The sequence below is a fragment of the Pinus tabuliformis genome, chromosome 8, assembly GCF_031772625.1.
Source record: "Pinus tabuliformis cultivar Carrire ecotype Pingquan chromosome 8, CPIR1, whole genome shotgun sequence".
NCBI classification, from domain to species: domain Eukaryota; kingdom Viridiplantae; phylum Streptophyta; class Pinopsida; order Pinales; family Pinaceae; genus Pinus; species Pinus tabuliformis.
Window position 1 is genome coordinate 221,042,582 of NC_142294.1, and position 19,049 is coordinate 221,061,630.

At 39.9% G+C, this 19,049-nt stretch overlaps 1 protein-coding gene across 1 annotated transcript in view; it reads right to left on the reverse strand.

Annotated features, from left to right (window-relative positions):
• LOC149234946 (putative methionine--tRNA ligase) overlaps positions 1–19,049 on the reverse strand; it is a 361,390-nt gene that overhangs the window by 223,142 nt on the left and 119,199 nt on the right. Inside the window, exons 4-7 of the mRNA XM_089372009.1 lie at positions 7,319–7,472; positions 6,928–7,083; positions 6,614–6,844; positions 6,214–6,357 (exon numbers count right to left, since the gene is read on the reverse strand). Of these exons, the coding sequence (XP_089228135.1) occupies positions 6,214–6,357; positions 6,614–6,844; positions 6,928–7,083; positions 7,319–7,472 (685 nt within the window). The remainder of the gene's footprint in view (positions 1–6,213; positions 6,358–6,613; positions 6,845–6,927; positions 7,084–7,318; positions 7,473–19,049) is intronic.

The window sequence follows — 19,049 nt, forward strand, 5'->3', positions numbered from 1 at the left end:
CCAGTTCATTGGGAGACCGAGTCAAACCAGCCAAAAGACCTAAATGAAGGGTCCATTTTACCCATATTTCACAAAAATTGGTCCTAATCAGCCGATTTAGGATGAAACTGGAGGGTTTATGGTCAATTAGGTTGGTTCTGTCCTAAACCGGCCAGTTCATTGCCAAACTAGCGGCGGACCCACACGGTGTGGTTTAGGAAGCTTCCGGGTTGTTTTGGAGGGAAAATAAGAGTTGTTTCCCTCCAAAAACACTCTCTCCAAACCTTTAAAAGGAGCTCACCCCTCTCATTTGCCTCACACATCTCATTTGGTGTTTTTGTGAGTAGTCATCTTAGAGGCTTCGAGTTGGAGTTGGAGTTATTTTGGAGATAGTTTGGAGTTGTCAATAGAGTTGTCATCTTCAAGAGGAGGCTAAGGAAGCTAGTTTGCATTTCTAGGTAAGGATTTTCACTTGAAAATTTCCTCATTTCATTGTTCTCTATGTATTAAATTTTTTTGTGTATTTTATGCTATCAAATCTCTAGTTCTATGTTATCAAATTTTGTACGCTACAATGTGCATTTTTTTCCTAAATTTATCTTTGGTTTTCCATTTTTCTTAGCTCCAATATTTTTTAAATGGCAAATTTCTTTGCAAATTTAATTATTTCAAGCCAACATGGCTTCAAAAGCCAAGGACACTACATGGGCTCATTGTGATGTGATTGATGGAAAAATGATATGCAATTTTTGCAATAAACCTATTGGAAGTGGGGGTATTCTAAAATTGAAACAAAACTTGGCTAAGATAAGAGGCCAAGTAAAGCCATGTGAAGCACCAAATGAAGTGTTAGGTCCTGTTAGGGCAAAATACCTTTCCAAGTTTCAAAAGTTTGAGGAGAATAAGGCTAGGGAGAAGGCTATCCAAGATGAAATTGCAAGGAAGAGGGAATTATTAGAAGCCATGAAAGAGAGTGGGTATGATTACTATGAGATTCAAGACTCTTCTTCTATCCCTTCCACCAATGACCCCTTTCACTATGTTCCTCTTGCTCTTAGCCAACAATCTAAAGGAACAAAGAGAACAAACATCTAGAGTTATTTCTCATCCTCTACCACCAATGCCTCTGCTAATCCCACTTCCTCCGAGCCACGTCAACCCACTTTGGACTAACACTGAAAAAAACAATGCATAGAAACTTCTTATCAATACATTGCTAGATGGTGGTATAATGCATATATCCCATTTAATGTTGCTTGCTCACCTTATTACCAAGCTACGTGGGACTCCGTTATAGCTGCAGGAAAGCGCTTAAAAGCCCTACTATGCATGACTTGAGAGGAGCTCTTTTGCAAAAAGAGATTTCTTCCATTGATGAGTATTTGGCTGAGTATAGAGAGTCATGGCTCAAAACAGGTTGTTCCATCATGTCAGATGGATGGACCGATGGAAAGAACCGCACTATCATTAATTTCTTTGTTTTTTGACATCAAGGAACCATGTTTTTGAGATCAGTTGATGCATCTAATAAGGTGAAGGATGCAACCCTTCTATTTGAGCTTTTGGATGAGATTATTCAGGAAGTGGGGGAGCATAATGGTGTGCATGTCATCACAGATAATGCCTCAAACTATGTTCGCGCTGGAAAGATGCTTGAGTCCAAATATAAGAGCATATTTTGGACTCTATTTGTTGCACATTGCATAGACCTCATGCTTAAGGCAATGTTTTTAAAACCGGAACCGGTGACCGGACCGGTCCACCTAATGAACCGGTTTACCGACCGGAACCGGTCTAACCGGCACTGGTTTGGTCTAAACGAACCGGTTTTAAAAAAATACATTAAATAATTAATTTTTAATGAAACAAAACTATTTTTAAGATGTAAAACCATGATTCCAAGCCAATAGAGACAAAATATGCAAAGTTTGCTCATTTATAAACCATGTAAAGGTGAATACATCAAAATGGCACCGAGTGCAATACATATCATCAACAAAATAGCAAAATACATAACAAATGAGGCTCTAAATGGCCTATAAAGTCCAAAAACATTGATGCAAGCTATGAGGCCATTGGCCTACTACAAGTCTACAGTATACACATGATCAATCATCAAGTTCATTACCACTACTAGTAGTAGACACAAGATCATCATCAGGAGCTACATAGACATCATCTGGTTCAGAGTCTGAGGATGCCTCAACCTGATTTGCAACCTCAGTATCAATGCCACCAATGACAATAGAAGTGGACCTAATGGAAGCACGAGTTTGTCGACCTGCATGACTAGTGCCTTCCATTGGTTCCTTGCCTTTCCTTGATGCCGCTATTGATCCTGGTTCTGATGCTACCACATAATCTGCTTCATCCCCCGCCAAAGCCATGTCGATATCAAAATCAACCTCAAACACAGGTTCTTCAGTCTCCTCCACCCATTCTGATGTTGGATCAATATCGTCCAACACAATGGGATCTAGATCAGGAGTTTTTCTTATCATTTGGAGCTCTAATTGCATTTATTGTTTACCCCCAAACCATGAAATCCTGAAAACCATTAAGTCTGCTGAATTTTGAGTGAAATCTAAAATTCTAGTTTCTCCATATGAAATCCAATGAGGTCGAAACCACTCTCAAACATCCTGAGTCATTTCATGGTAATGTTAAAAATTTAAGTAAAAGGATGAAAATGAAAATTAAAGGAAATGTCACTTTTACTTTAAGAATTTAACATTACCATTAATTGCCAACATTGTTAGGGTTGAAACACCCTTAGTCCCCCCCAAAACCCCTCAAACACAGTCAAAAACATGTTTTTTTAACTTTATGGTGGTTGTGCCTAAAACCGGCCGGTTTTCACCGGTTAGGGCCAAAAATCGGGCAAGTGAAGGATCTGACCGGGTTTTTAGGCCGGTTCGGACCGGCCAGCTAGCTAACCGGCCGGTTTGACCGGTTACCGATTTTTCTGAGCGGTTTTTAAAACTATGGCTTAAGGACATAGGCAAAGTGGAGTGGGTAAAAAACATTGTAAAGCATGTCAAGTGCATTACAAAATACATCTACAACCACTCATGGGTATTGAACCTAATGAGGAAAAAAAACTAGGGGCAAAGAGCTTGTTAGGCCTGCAATTACAAGATTTGCAACTCACTTCCTCACGTTGCAATGTCCCAATTCTCAACAAAAATCCTACAGAAAATGTTTTCTTTTAATGATTGGACTGAATTCAGTGGGCTCGCAGAAAAGATGGCAAAGATACCAAAAAAAGTTTTTGACAATTATTTTTGGAAAAGGTCTGCAGAGCTTGTGAAAATTATCAAGCCCCTTGTTAAGGTGCTAAGGATGGTGGATGGAAAAAAAATAGACCATGGGCTATATTTATGAGGCTATGGATCAAGAAAAGGAGCAGATACGGGCAACTTACAACGATAGCTTACCTAAATATGGTCGTATATGGGAGATCATTGATAATAGATGCAACAATCAACTCCATCGTCCTATACATGCAGCTGGGTATTTTTTGAACCCAAAGTATTATTATAAAGCTCGGCTAAGAGATCTATAGGATGGGGAGGTCAGATATGGATTGATTGATTGCTTGGAGTGCATGGTCCCCTATCCATGCAGACCAGTTGGAAATACATAAACAACTAACTCTTTTCAATAGGAAGTTGATACCTTTGGAAAAAACTTGGCAAAGATGGCAAGAGATGTGGATCAACCAAGTAACCAATTCCAATTTGTTTTTATTTTCAAGTTAAATTTTTTACAAATTTACAATTCAAATTATCTAATTTGTAAATAAGTAATGAAATGAACTAAGTTACTAATTAGTGTCTTTTTCTTTGCAACACATTGGTAGGAGTCATTTGGCGGCCAATGTCCTCAATTGCAAAAGTTTGCAATTAGAATCCTCAGCTAAACTTGCAGTGCTTCGGGTTGTGAACGCAATTGGTCTGTTTTTTAGCACATACACACGAAGAAGAGAAACTGTTTGGAACAAAAACGGTTAAATGATCTTGTCTTCGTGCAATACAACCTCTATTAAGGCTGAAATAAATGATGAACAGAACACCTAATCTAGATCCCATTGTGTTGGAAGATATTGATCCAACATCAGAATGGGTGGACGAGACTGAAGATCCTGTGTTTGATGTTGATTTTGATATTGACATGGCATTAGGGGGGGATGAAGCAGATTTGGTAGCGCCATTAGAATCACGATTAGTTGCCGCATCAAGCAAAGGCAAACAACCAATGGAAGGCACTAGTCGTGCAACTCGATGAACTCATGTTTCCACTAGGTCCACTTCTATTGTTATTGGTGGCAGTGTTACTACTGAGGTTGCAGATGAGGCTAAGGCATCCTCAAGATCTGAACTAGATGATGTCTATGTAGCTCCAGTTGATGATCTTGTGTCTAGTAGTGGTGATGAATTTGATGATTGATCATGTGTAGACTTGTAGTCTTGTAGTAGGCCAATGGCCTTATAGCTTGTAGCATTGTTTTTGGACTTTATAGGCCATTTAGAGCCTTATTGCTTGTGTATTTTGTCGATGATATGTATTGCACTCGGTGCCATTCTGATATTTCTTTTTCCTAAGAAAAAAGCGCAACTTTCATTAATTATAAAAAAATTACATGTTGTATCTTCAGCATGTATGAGATGCAGTCACCAATAAATGGAAAACCATTCAGACCAGTAGAGTCATAGTTCAATATATACAATATCAGCGTAATATTTACATAAAAAGTTAAATGCATAACCGTCCTCTGAACCAAAAAACTGAACAAAAAGCAAAAAAACCCGAATGATATTTATGAAGATCATTCCGATATGATTCCATCCATCTCAATGAATGGTCAATGAAAAAACTGGAAGAATACTCGATCTCTGAAATCCTGAATCAGCCATTGACCCCTAATTTGTTGTGCAACCTCTTTGGATAGAAAATCAGCAACCGCATTCCTTTCCCTTAAAATTCACAAAGATCAGCAAAGATGCGCCATTACAAATGGCTAACATTCAGCCAGTCTCCTGCTCAAAGTCATTGGCATCACTCACCTCTGCATTATCAGCTTCTTCATCTTCAGGTTCACCTTCAAATTCCTCTTGATCGTTGTCAACATTCGTCCTTGCCAAGTACAAGTAGATTGCCATTTTGATATATTCACCTTTACATGGTATATAGATGAGCAAACTTTGCATATTTTGTCTCTATTGGCTTGGAATCATGGTTCTAAATCTTAAAAATAGTATTTTTCATTAAAAATTAATTATTTGATGTATTTTTTTAAAAACCGGTTCATGGAGATCTGACCAGTCCCAGTTTGACCAATTCTGGTTTGAAACCCAATTTATTAGGTGGAACGGTCCGGTCACCGGTTCCGGTTTTTAAAACTATGGAACTTGTGCTCAATCTAGGGTTCTTAGTGACGCTTTGCACTAAGGTGTTAGATTTTGCAGTAACAGTACTATCACACACATGACCAAGATGTTTCATGCAGTTGGGGCCAGCTGCAAGTCTTGAGAAAATTTGGCAAATTATATATGCTCTAGTCGTGGCATCTCAGCCAAAACAATGCTTCCATAGATTGTCAAACATAATTGCTTCATTGTAAATTCCAATACTGGAAGGTGCCACTTGCACCCATAGATAAGAACTTTATATGATAAAAAAATCAATGTAAAAGATACTCGAGGACAAAATATATATGATGAACTCACTATAGAATGGATCTGAACTCTATGATGATGAGAATGTGAGCAATTTCAAATTGTATGCATTTAAAGAGTATAAATTCTGTAAAAAAATGAGCCATTGCCTTATTCTAGAAAAACCACCCCCATCTAATTTGTTGGAGATTCCTACATCCTTGATCTTACTAAATAGGTCTGCATAAGACGTCATACTTGACAGAGATACAAAATAAGGAAGACATTAAGAATAATAAATGAATGTTCTTGAAACTCTGGTTGGATGTGGACATAAAAATTAATACACAATTTACAATTTCCACTTAAAATTAACAATCAGGAACAGCTAAAAGTAACTAAATTTGAATCACAACAATTAAAGTGGACAGATAATCCATTTCACAGAGCACAAAGCATCCAAATGTTTGTCACAACAACTTATGCGAAAAGAGATTTCAATTGGTGGAACCTCATCTTTCAAGCTTGCAGCATAGATTGCATGTCAAATTCCCAAAAAAGACTTGTTTTCCCTTACCGTATGGAATGGGACATTGTCCTTCCCCATAAACTGAAAAAGCTCCACATTTTCTGGATTTTTCCACCAATTTTCCCAATCTTTTGAATAGCATGCTGTTATCGATATGTATCCAATCGGAGCATCAAACCACACATAGAAAACCTGGACAAAACTCAAACCATTAGCAAGGAAAGATTAACAACAAAACAAGGATTATCAACAGATTTGCAATTTCCTAGAACAAACAGTTGCATAACTCTTAGATGTTCCTCTTAGGTCAAGCGGAATGAATAGATCATTCTTGCACATTAACAATAAACAGTAATATGGGAGACAGAAGGCACAATATGCTTTTTCAAAAGCAATAGAGGCACAACAAATAACTCAAAAAGGTATTATAAACAAAAGCATCGCATACCTTATCTTTAAATTTTTCCAGAGGAACAGGAACACCCCACTTGAGATCCCTTGTAATACAGCGGGGCTTCAGTCCTTCCCTGGTCCAAGCATTTGTAGCCTGAACAGCATTTTGACTCCAACCACCAACAACCGACATAAGCTTGATATATTCTTCCAACTTGTCCTTTAACTTTGGGAGCTCTAAGAATAAGTGTTCTGTATCACAAATCTGAGGAGTATTTCGACAGACCTACAAGTAATTCAGCAGGCAAATTCAGCAACAGATATGAAAAGAAGACATCAACCTAGAAAGACAATAGACATGTACCGCACCTTGCACCTAGGTTTCAAAAGTTCTATTGGATTTAACAGTTTGCCACAACTTTCACACTGATCACCTCGTGCATCCTCATAGCCACATCCAGGGGTGGGGCAAATGCCCTCCACAAACCTGTCTGCTAAAAAGCGATTGCATGTATTACAATATGGCTGCACAGTCATTAGTAGAGAAGATGTTAAGACTAACATGCTAAGCACTTTACGTAATCACTTTGGAAAAAACAACTCAACAGTCTGAAATTATTGCATCACATTGAAGAAAAGAACACAACACTACAAACAGTGATGAAAAGGAATAATCAATTAAGAAATACTTTCTGCATAAAGGGATATTTTTCCAAACTTCAATATGAAATTGATTCTACATACAGTGGAACTTACAAACCTGCTGCATCGTATTCTCAGAAAGCCAATTTCTCTCCCAAAGGTTTTGAAAAATTGCTTGGCAGATTTGTGTCTGCTGAGGTGTTGATGTACGGCCAAATTTATCAAAACTTATATCAAACCACTCATATATTTCCTTGTGAATGGCATGGTATCTGTGTTTAAATCCAAACAGAATAAACATCCTTTTAAGAACATTTCAATAATGCACTGGCGATGAATGGCATAACTGCAAAATGTATACAAGAGCAAAACACAAGAAAAAACAATTATAGATATCCGGTCCAGCAAATTGTATTATGGGACTTAAAAGCCCAGGCTAATTCACTCCATAGTATTTTTGTTTCGATAAATGATGTGACAAATCTAAAAGGTTTTGATATGATTGGAGTACAGTTTGATGAACAGATAGATCACTGCAGATATTCTATCGTTGTGTTCTCAACATGGTGTCAGTGTGAAAATTCCACAACAGAAATCCCTACTGCAGCAAACTGGTGTTACTTCTCCTACTTGTTAATCCATACAAGTTATTTACTATGTTCTACGTTAAATATCGAAGTAAATACTAATGCAGCCTTCACTTAATTAAATTATAAGCAGAAACAAGAGACTGAGCAAGAAAGAAAATACAACACAAATGACAACGTTGTTTTTGAACAAATGTCCCTGGAAAAATCCAATGTAGGAAAACCGGTGCAGCAGTTCTTAGGGTTGGAATATTATTATTAAGCAGTAGTTATGAATACAACTCTGGATGCCCTTCCAGCAATCCGGTTACAGAGAAAAAGACACTGGCAGGAAACTTAGTGAGAATTACTCACTCCACCCTGCAAATCTCGACTGATCCGGCAATTGAATTGATTATCCCCGGCTACAACTGCGTTTCCCTTTCGCAGTAACTGTGTGGGCCTACGTGGAGCTCTCTGAGGCTCTACGTCAGCTCTACGCTGGGTCTCCTTGCCTCCTGAAGCTCTGACGTCAACCCTCCCGGCTAATCCGGCAGCTCCCTGGCAAGTTTCGGACTTCTGCTGGAAGACAGCTCTGCCTTTGCGCTGGACCTTCTGTGCTCTGCGTCAAGCACTGCATGGGCCCTTCTACGCTCTGCGTCAAGCACTGCAATGGCCCTCCTGGCCCAACGTCAGTCCTTCCTGGGTCTGCACTACCTCCACTAGTGCTTCTTTGCCTCTCTGCTAAGTATTTGGGGTTCCGGAGAAGATGCTCCAACCTAACTATACCTGCCCCTCAACTGCAAGAAATCTACTTGATCAGAATTTCCTCCCGAGAACTTCAGAATTTCCTCCTGAGAACTTCTCACTTCAGAAATTCGATCTCTTGATCTCTCGATGTGTTTTCCAAATGACCCTCAAGCCCCTTCTTATATCTTCCTGTTGGACAACCAACGGCCTAGATTAACTCCTAATCAAAGGCTCAGATCATTTTGACTTGATCTCTATCTTTTTCTAGAAGTTACACCCACAATTAGATTAATACCCATTAATATTTTAATTTTCCTAAGTTTAGACTTAGGAACTCCATTAAAAATATTAATTATTTTAATAAAATCATCTATAGGTGGAATTTCCCAAAACGGTTTATGGGTTCTTTGGAATGCATGTGCCCAAGCCTCCCTGCAAAATTTGAGGCCTAGAGCACATATGATGCTACCCGAAATCAATACTCCCTCTTAGCGAGAAATGTGCTCAAGCAATATAATGTTGTTGCATATTGCTCTGACTCTAAACCATCATCCTCTACGCTGATGTTGTCTGACATGCTGTCAACCAACTACTTCGTTGTTGTTGTAACTGTACTGCTGCCTTTGACACTGTCACTGCCAATGCTACATATGTACTACAACTCCCTCTCAAATGTTGCATCTGTTATGCTGCTAGCACTGCCACTGCTAACACTGCATTCGTACTGCAACTTAGTTGCTGAGAGAAGCAACGAAAAAACATCCAAAATTATTGAACTAACTGTGTTCAGTATGGTACCACGTGAATGCTGGAACTGATTGTTGCTAGTCTCTGCGCTGACCCTCTGAATCTACTGCATTGTCGTTGACCTCTGCTCTGTGCCATCCGCACTGCTGCCAACTCTGCTCTGCGTTGTTCAGTCTCTAGCGCTCCTAGCCACCGCAAATGTCTCCCCGACACTCCTTGGCACCATCCAACACTAGTCCATCTTGCTACTGCAAAACTAGGCTCCCATAGCAAGGTATTGATTCAAGAGGTGGACTCCTCAAGGATCCTTCCCATCTGTAGCTCTTTTGAACTACAGCTCCAAATCATACCACCTCCCTTCTGGAGGTATCTCGGCTGTCATGGCGAACACCTCCTTTCGTGAATGGTCATGTCTTTTAGACATGCCTTTTCACTTAATATAATGACTATTTAACCTAATTAATATATTTATTTTATTTAATTACTTCTTATGAATTATATTCATAACAGCAACCTTATGATCGTGTTTCTCATCCTTGTCCTTTTTCTTCAAAGGACATTGAGATGCATAGTGGCCCATCTCACCACATCAAAAACACTTCACCTTCGAGACGTCCTTCTTATGTCTCCGCTACTCATGTTGTCCCCTCGATGCAAGGGCTGCATTATCCTCCTCCTCCTTGGGTTTCGACCCACTGTTGTTGTTGCTTCAGTCAAGTTTGACCTTGACCAAGTCTCTCCTCAGCTCCTCTTGTTTTAGAGTTGCCCACATCTCATCCCAATTAGGCAATGTTGCTCTGCCCAGGATACTCTGGACAAAGACTTGCCACTCATCTAAGACAGAATTGAGGGCTAGTCTAACTAACTTTGAATCCTGAGGTGTATGCCCCGCAGCAGACAACTCATCACAGGTTTCCTTCAACTTTGTGAGGAATGGATCCACACGCTCTCCCTTTTGCATCTGAGCAGATCTCAGCTTCTGCTCCAAGTACATCTTTCGTTGCTCAGAAGATCCCTGATATAACGTGACCAAGGTATCCCACATCTCCTTAGCAGTCGCTCTACTAGCAACGTGACGCACCATGTGATCCTTGACTCCATCGAGGATCATCCTCTTAGCCTTTTCCATCTCAGCCTTGTACTTTTTCAGCAGATTTGCATCCACAGGTTCGGCCACCACATTGTCGACGTATGTCTTGAGGGCATGCTCATCTAGAAGAAAAGACATTCGAGCCTTCCAGATGACGTAGTTGGACGCTCTGTCCAATCTGCCCTAATCCCTCAAGCCGCTGGTTGCCATATCTACCAAAAAATGACGAAAATCTCCTCTCTGCATCTCACTGTTGTTGCTCAGCGAATGAGAAAACAAACTTCTTGGCGGGAAGTCTGCTAAGGAAAAGTTCCCTCAAAGTGCTCCTCTTCTTTCTTCTAACGCTTTTCAGCCCAGCAAATGGCCTACTGAAAATTTGCATCCCACCAGCTCTCTCACACTGAGGCTTCAACGCTGCTCCCTCTGCACCTGCAAAAATTTGAACTGGAAGTCCTTCTCTCTGTTGACTCACTCGGAGAGAGACTCCCTCGAAAATCTGCACTCCCAACTTGGAACTGCATCAGCCCTCTGCAGTTTCGAACTGCTGCCTCCTACAGCTTTTTCAAACTCCCTTCTTTTGCTCAGCACTGGATCTACTGGCTCTACTCTTCTTTCTTCACCTGCAACTCTGAGACCATGTGAAAATTCCACAACAGGAATCCCCACTGCAGCAAACTGATGTTACTTCTCCTACTTGTTAATTCATACAAGTTATTTATTGTGTTCTAGGGTAAATATCGAAGTAAATACTACTACAGCCTTCACTTAATTAAATTATAAACGGAAACAAGAGACTGAGCAAGAAAGAAAATAAAACACAAATGACATCGTTGTTTTTGGACAAATGTCCCTGAAAAAACCCAATGCGGGAAAATCAGTGCAGCAATTTTAAGGGTTTATTATTATTAAGCAGTAGTTTTGAATACAACTCTGGATGCCCTTTTGGCAATTCAGTTACAAAGAAAAAGACACTAGCAGAAAACTTAGTGAGATTACCTCACTCCACCCTTCAAATCATGGTTGATCCAGCAGCTGAACTGACTGTCCTCGACTACAACTGCGTTGCCCCTTCGCAGTAATTGCGTGGAGCTCTCTAAGGCTCTGTGTCAGCTCTGTGTTGGGTCTCCTTACCTCCCGAAGCTCTGGCGTCAACCCTCCCAGCTGATCCGGTAGTGCCCCAACAAATTTTGGACTTCTGCTAGAAGACAACTTTGCCTCTGCATTGGCCCTTCTAGCTTTGCTTCAAGCAAGGTGTGGGCCAGCGTCAGTGCTTCCTGGGTCTGTGTTGCCTCCACTGGTGCTTCTCTACCTCTCTGTTGAGTATTTGGGGTTCCAGAGAAGATACTCCAACCCAACTATCCTTGCCCCTGAACTAGAAGAAATCTACTCAATCAGAATTTCCTCTTGAGAACTTCTCACTTCAGAAATTCGATCTCTTGATCTCTCGGTGTGTTTTCCAAATGACCCTCAAGCTCTTTCTTATATCTTCCTGTTGGACAACCAATGGCCTAGATTTACTCCTAATCAAAGGCTCATATCTTTTTCTAGAAGTTACACCCACAATTAGATTAATACTCATTAATATTTTAATTTTCCTAAGTTTAGACTTAGGAACTCCATTAAAATATTAATTATTTTAATAAAATCGTCTCTAGGTGGAATTTCCCAAAACGATTTCTGAGTTTTTCGGAATGCATGTGCCCAAGCCTCCCTGCAAAATTTGAGGCCTAGAGCACATCCAATGGTACCCCAAATCAACAATCATGTTAAAATTGGCAACTAGGGCCAAACTTCATGTGGGTCATCTTATTCATGGTTGATAATATGTTCATTAGATTCCTCTCGTCGAGAGGTGTAGGATTGATCTAAAGATCATTTGATTCCTATAAGTATTCATGTAGATATGAATTTATTTTGATTATAGAATTATTATCAAGCCGACCTACAACTCATGTAGGCTCAGAAGCCCAACAGTCACATCTATTCAAACATCAACAGTTGTGTATAAATACAAGAGGAATTTTCCTCATTTGCACTCACTCATCTCATCACATATCTCTCTCTCTATTGCGCAAAAAAGAGTCTCTTCTCTACTGCGCAGAAAAGGGTCTCCCTCTGACACATGTGAAGCCGAAAGCTGCTGAAACTGAAGCTGCAACTGCAGATCCAAACTTTGACCAGCATGGACCATCAAACCTCCTCTTCTGATCTACGTTGTAGGTTCATCTGAACCTCCTCTGAAGGTTGCAACTTTTGGTGGTGGAATCAAGTCGATCCGACAGACGGTTTGCAAGATATCAACTGCCCTAGTTTGAAGGAAGCTGCTGAAACTGAAGCTGCAACTACAGAAGTGAAGTTTGACCTACGTGGACCAAAAAATCTCCTCATCTGAACTGCGTTGTAGGTTCATCTGAACCTCTTCTGGAGGCTGCAACTTTTGGCGGTGGAATCAAGCTGATCCGATGGTCGGTTTGTCAGATATCGACTGCCCTAGTTTTTTATGATAAAGTCGCTAATGCTGATATTGCTGATCTAGGGTTTGCTACTGCTGATATAAATCAGATTTATTGTACTATTTCTCTCCGCTAAATTATTGAAGATAAAAGAAGATTTGATCAAAGGGTTTCCCCACACATTGTGGGGTTTGTCCCTGGCTAGCCGCCACATCTTGTGTCTCTTATCTTCGCTTGTTTTCTGTCAATCGTTTAATGTTCTATCTGCACTTTACTTTATGTACATGTGATTGCTAAAGTGTGGAATATAATAAGAAAAAGAAGTAAACTGTTATAAGCATAGAACATACCATAACTTAACAAATCAGAGCCAATGTGACTCTTCCTATCCTACCCAACACTATTTTTATGGCTATCTTTCTACCCTCTCTACCACTGGTGCTCTCCATCCTTTTTTGTCTTTAGGTTTTTCCATCAAATTTGAGGGCTATTTTTTTCAAATCATTGATCGTCTAAGGTAGCACACACTCTCTTTCCCTGTTTTTTTTTGGAATAGCACTTCAGGGTAGTTTCAGGAGGATTAATTGGTTGCAGAATTTTTCTGGAACATTAGTTTAATATTAGTTCTTTCATAACGTGTACCTAGAGAAGATAATATGAGGTACCTAAGGAGATACCCAAGGAGATAATGAATGTAATGAAGCCATAATCATATAATAGAGATGCTCAGTAATTGATAGATAACAAATAAGCCCATTAGATAGTTAAAAGGAAATAATATAAATAAAAGGTAGTTGGCATAGACCCTTAGGAATACTAATAAGAAAGTATAAATACATACAAGTGTCATTGTATTAGAGATATATTGGATATTTTATTTTGTTGCAAGCATTACTTATGGATTGATTCATTTTATATGAAGTATTTGATGGTGTTACCATACCTAAAGGGTTCTTCTCTATGTTCTTGTGTTATTTATGGTGCATATGTTTTGAACATTCCTAAGTTTAAACGTTTATTCTCAAGTTCAAGGGTTTATCTTTATCTTTTATATATGAAGGTTTACTACAAGTGGTATCAAAACTCTTTCTTGGGCCAAAAACTGGCAAAAAGTTTTTTTTACAAATATTTTGAAGGAGAAAAGAGAATAGTAGCATTTAGATTCACTTTTGAAACTTTCTATGCAGAATTTGATAAAACCAAATATAGATTTGAGTTCCTCTCGAAAAAATGCCTGAATTTAAAAAGAAAAAAACCATGCAAATCAAAGTTTGGGAAGCGTAGTTATTGTTGATTAGAAATCAATTTTTTTAGAGTTCCTCTGGTGGTAACCATGTGGTTTTCAGATCAAATATTTTTTGATAGAGTACCCAAGTTTTAGTCAAACCAATGCCAATAATTGCAAAGTTGTCTTTGTTGATGTTTGTAGCATCAAATAGGGACTTCCGCACAACTTTAGTGTCGAGTGTGTGGAAGTCGTCTGAAAAGGACCTTTCTATTGAGAAATGTGACGAGTATCAGTCTTCATAATTGTTGTCTAATGTAATTCTCGTGTATTTGGCAAAAGAGAGAAAAAGAAAATTTATTGTCAAAGAAAATTTATTTATAAGCATGGGTTTCATGCTATATTTATTTTGTTTATAGGTCAAAGCTCCCATTGAGCGCTTCTAGGGTTTGTGTCATGAGTCATAGTCCTTGTCATCTTGTATTAGACCCTTCTTGGGCTTATTATGTCAAAGAAAGAAAAATTATTTTGTGTAAATTGGTCTTTTATACCTCCTCCACCAAGTCAGCCTCAGAAAAAGACAAGTCAGCCTTATAAAGGGAATTCGACCACACAGAAAGATTATATATAGAAGTGCAATTCAATCTATTTGAGCATCTATCCAAGCAAGAGTTCGATCTGCAATTGAAGGAAGTGCAAAGGTAAGGAAGAAGACTTGAAGAAGGAGGAGAAACCCTAGAGAAGAGAGGAAGAATCCTAGAGAAGAAATGAAGCTCATTTTTCTCTTATTTTCCCTCACACATGTGAGATTCTAATTTGTAGGAAGGGGCCAAAATTACAGGACTACACTAAGGCCAAAATTATGATGAAATAGGACCGAAATTTTTTATTCATGCAGTATTGATGCAATGTTAATGCAGTATTGAAGAAGTTGATTGAAAAGACTATCTGGGGAGGTTGACTTGGTGGATTAGAGAAGGTCCTTGTCTTGGTCAAGGGGGCTGTCTCATTTGATTTGGTTCTAAACGTAGTTTTAAAAACTATAACCAGTGATCGGACCGGTCCACCTATCAAACCGGTTTTCAAACTAGAACCAGTCAAACCGGGACTGGTTAGATCTCAATGAACTGGTCTTTAAAAAATACATGAAATACTTAGTTCTTAATGAAAAAAACTATTTTTAAGATTTCAAACCAATAGAGATAAAATATGCAAAGCTTGCTCATATATATACCAGGTAGAGGTGAATATATCAAATTGGCACTCAGTGCAATACATATCAGCAACATAATACATAATCAATGAGGCTCTAAATGGCCTCTAGAGTCCAAAAAATGTTATAAGCTATGGGGTCACTGGCCTACTACAAGTCTACATATCGATGATCAGCATGATCACTCATCGTGATCAAACTCATCACCACTACTAGACAAGGGGTCATCAACATGACCTACAGAAATAATCTGGCTGAGTGTTTGAGGACTCCTATAAATCCTCTGCAACCTTAGTAGTAGTGGTAGTAGTAGCAACAAAAATAGAAATCAAAACTACAAATCACTTATCAACATGATCACTCACGAAACTCATCATTGATTCAGCGCAACTAAAAATGGGATCATTAGCAAGAGATACATAAACATCATCTCGCTCGAAGTCTTTAGACTTGGATTGCTCTACCTTATAATATGATAGAAATTGAAGTTTAACATGCCTAACTAGTGATTTTGGTTTGAGTGAAGGGTTCATCTCCTCAGCCTTATAATGTGGTAGAAAAAACTTAGCATCCCTAACCAATTATTTTCCCTTTGAGTGAAGGGTACATTATTGTTAAGGCCATGGTAAAGGAGTTCAACAATCAATACCACCAACATCAACAAAGTTCAGAAATCAATGCCACCAACATCAAGGTCCTTAAAGGGCTTCATGCTCTTCATCAAACGCCAATCTCATACCCTCATGCATGATAGAATCAAATGGAAGCATTGCAAACCCCTAAACCATGAAAATCCTGAAAACCATTAAGTCTAATGAATTTAACATTACCATCTGGCATTGATTGTTAGTGTTTCTAGGGTTGATATGTGTGAGGCAAATGAGAGGGGAGGCATGTGGTGGGCTCCAGTATTGCAGCAATAATGCTACAACTCCTGGAGCTTCCTATCTCTAATTTTATCAACCCGGTAGTTCGTAACAAACTTGGAAGTGACGGTGTTGTATGCACAAGTACTAGCTCTTGTCGCAGCTGTCACTTGGTCAGCTGGCACAAGTCCGCTAGGGCTCAAGCCAACTTCTATATGTTCTCAGAAGAAGCTTTCTAAATGATGGACGAAGGCTATCTCAAAGGAAATTAACCTACTTTGCAAGAATGAACTGAAAGCCAACCAAACATGGAAACCCTAGTAAACCCTAATCTGACTAGTTTAATCTCTATGATGCAATGGTGGGAGTGCAAACTTCTAGAAATGATGCCATTACTTCTAGTGAGATGAGATGCATGAATTTAAACTACTTTCATTGAAGAGAACACGTTTTTGTATTTTTGCTCAAGTGGGTGGAGTTATTGTGATTGTGCTTCTTACTAGGTCTTGACTGTGCAAGGGTAGTTCAAAGGGAGGAAGGCTTGGGAAAGGTCAGGAGGGCTCTGAGAGGTTCCAGGGGATCCATCACATCATTCCACAGAAGTCCACAACGTTCAGGTGCTTGGCAACCGCGTTTGCAGGCTTCTACAGGATGTCTCCAGGGGATCCTACAGGAAACTCGGGATTTCTACAGGAAGTCTGCTAACTTCTACAGGATGTCCTACAGTCGGAGTTTTGGGTAATGGAGGAGTGACGGAACTGTATGGATGGATGGGTATGATGAAAGAGGAGCTTGAGATGGCCTATGGACAGAGAGATGAGGTGGAGAGAGAGTGGATAGAGCTGGTTGGTCGATAGAAGGGTAGAGGCAATGGAAGGCCGAAAAGATTGAGCAACGTGGACAGAAGAAGGGTTGGAAGGCAAATGAGCTGAACAGAGGATGAGTAGGTGGCTTAGGCACGGTTCAGAAAGATAAGAACACGATGAAGTGGTGTTGCGCAGTGTAAATGAAACAAATCACCCTTATCTTGCATGTAAACGAAAGTTCACCAACCTATTCTAACTGTTTTATTAGGAATCAAAGAACAGCAATGTAAATTGAAAGGAATTCGTGCATGATACTGAACCAAAGAGTCATTACTCAAGATAAAATCGCATGGACAACTCTTCAATCGAAAACATTACAACAATACTTGCATGCATATGTTAAAACAGTGTTTTTTGGCAGTTGGCACGGTCTACACTTCCGGTCCCCAAACAAAGGTGAAAGTGAGCATGCATTCAACCTTTTTTGACTCAATGTAACTTCAATCTCCCTAAGCTGATTCTGAACTACTGAAACAACTGCATTCATGAAACTAACCTACATAACAAAACCAAAACAATCAACTCCGCAAACTGTATTTTTCAAGTGCATGTAAAGAAAAGAAATGCAATGATAAAGAAAGACAAGTAACAATACAAAGGAAAGAAGGTCTATGGCTCTCAGGTTGGGCCCTAACCTGAGAGCTATAGCTCCCCTAAGAACTCAGAATCGAATCCAAATCTGACTGCCTTTATTAAAATATCATAATCATGAGTCTAACAACATGCCAAAATTGGCTTACAAAGAGCAAAAACAGAGCTACAGCTCGTAATCCAAAATCTATAACAAAAGTTCAAGAGTCTCATCGAAGGCAACAACCTTAATATTTATACATGATGAGGGCCAAGCTGGCCTCCTCAATTAGTGGAGCTTGGCTGTCCAACTGAAAGTGAACTGCTGTTCCTGTAGAATCCGTTGGCTGCCTTCTAGCTTGGTGGTGATAGCTGTTGGAGCTCAGAGTTGGGGTGGAGATCACGAGGGAGGTCATTCAAGGCTGTGGACAACCTCCCTATAAACCCGCAATGCCACCTTGGCTGTCTCCTTGTCTCCATTTGCATGGTCTTTGCTCCATTTAATGCCAAAAAACCTGAAATCATCATGTATTAGCTACGTAGGCATAATGACTGCCCTTCTCCCTACAAATAACACGAATATACTAAGAAATGATGCATAAGTGATAAAAAATGAAGGGTTGAGCAAGGTAAGTAGGCCAAATGAGCCCAAATTGTTACCAAAATTTGGGGCTCATCATCACCCCCCAGCTAAAATATTTGCTCATCCTTGAGCAATTTTGCTCCGGCTCCTTGTCCTTGGCCGGGAACTAGGCTCCGGAATACGCTCTTTCTTTCCTACTCTTGGTGGCTCTGCCTGTTCTGCCCTTGGTGGTGATGAGGGTGTCGCTTCTTCCCTCTTCTCTGTTTCCTTGACCTTGGGTCGGGCTTTTGAAGTCGATTGGTCCACCCTTCCTTTCCAAGTAGTTGTTTTTGGGCTCCCCCTCTCGTAGGTGACCGATATCTTCGAGGGGGACCTCTCACTGGGTGAAGTAGGGGCATCCCCTGTAGTGATTTGGCTGTTGGATGTAGGCTGTGGCTTGCCCGTCTTTATTCTCATACTTCTTCGAGCTTCAAAGTATAGAGGGGTCTCCCTCTTTCTCTTCTCCTTTGGCTTAGGAGGTGTGCTGAGGCCGGCCAGCACAGCTGCTGCCTCCCTTTCACGAATATCAGCTTTCTTCTCCTTGGGTTTCACTTTTTCAGGGCTTCCTGTAGAAGACCCTGTTTTAGTCAATTTCGGGCTTCCTGTAGAAGACCCTGCTTTAGTAATTTTCGGGCTTCCTGTAGAAGACCCTTTTTCAATAATTTTCGGGCTTCCTGTAGAAGCCGGTTTCGGCTTTCCTGTAGAAACAGGTGTTGCCGCCTTGGTTTGCTTTTCTGCATGGGTTTTGCTTTTTGACTTGGTTGCGGTCGCTGTCGAGGCACTCTTGCTGATGTGGACCTTCTCAGCCTTGTCCACTCAGCCTTGCAACCTTTTCTCTCTTGCTGTCAAGATGGGTGTGTCATCTTTCTCCTTGTCATCCT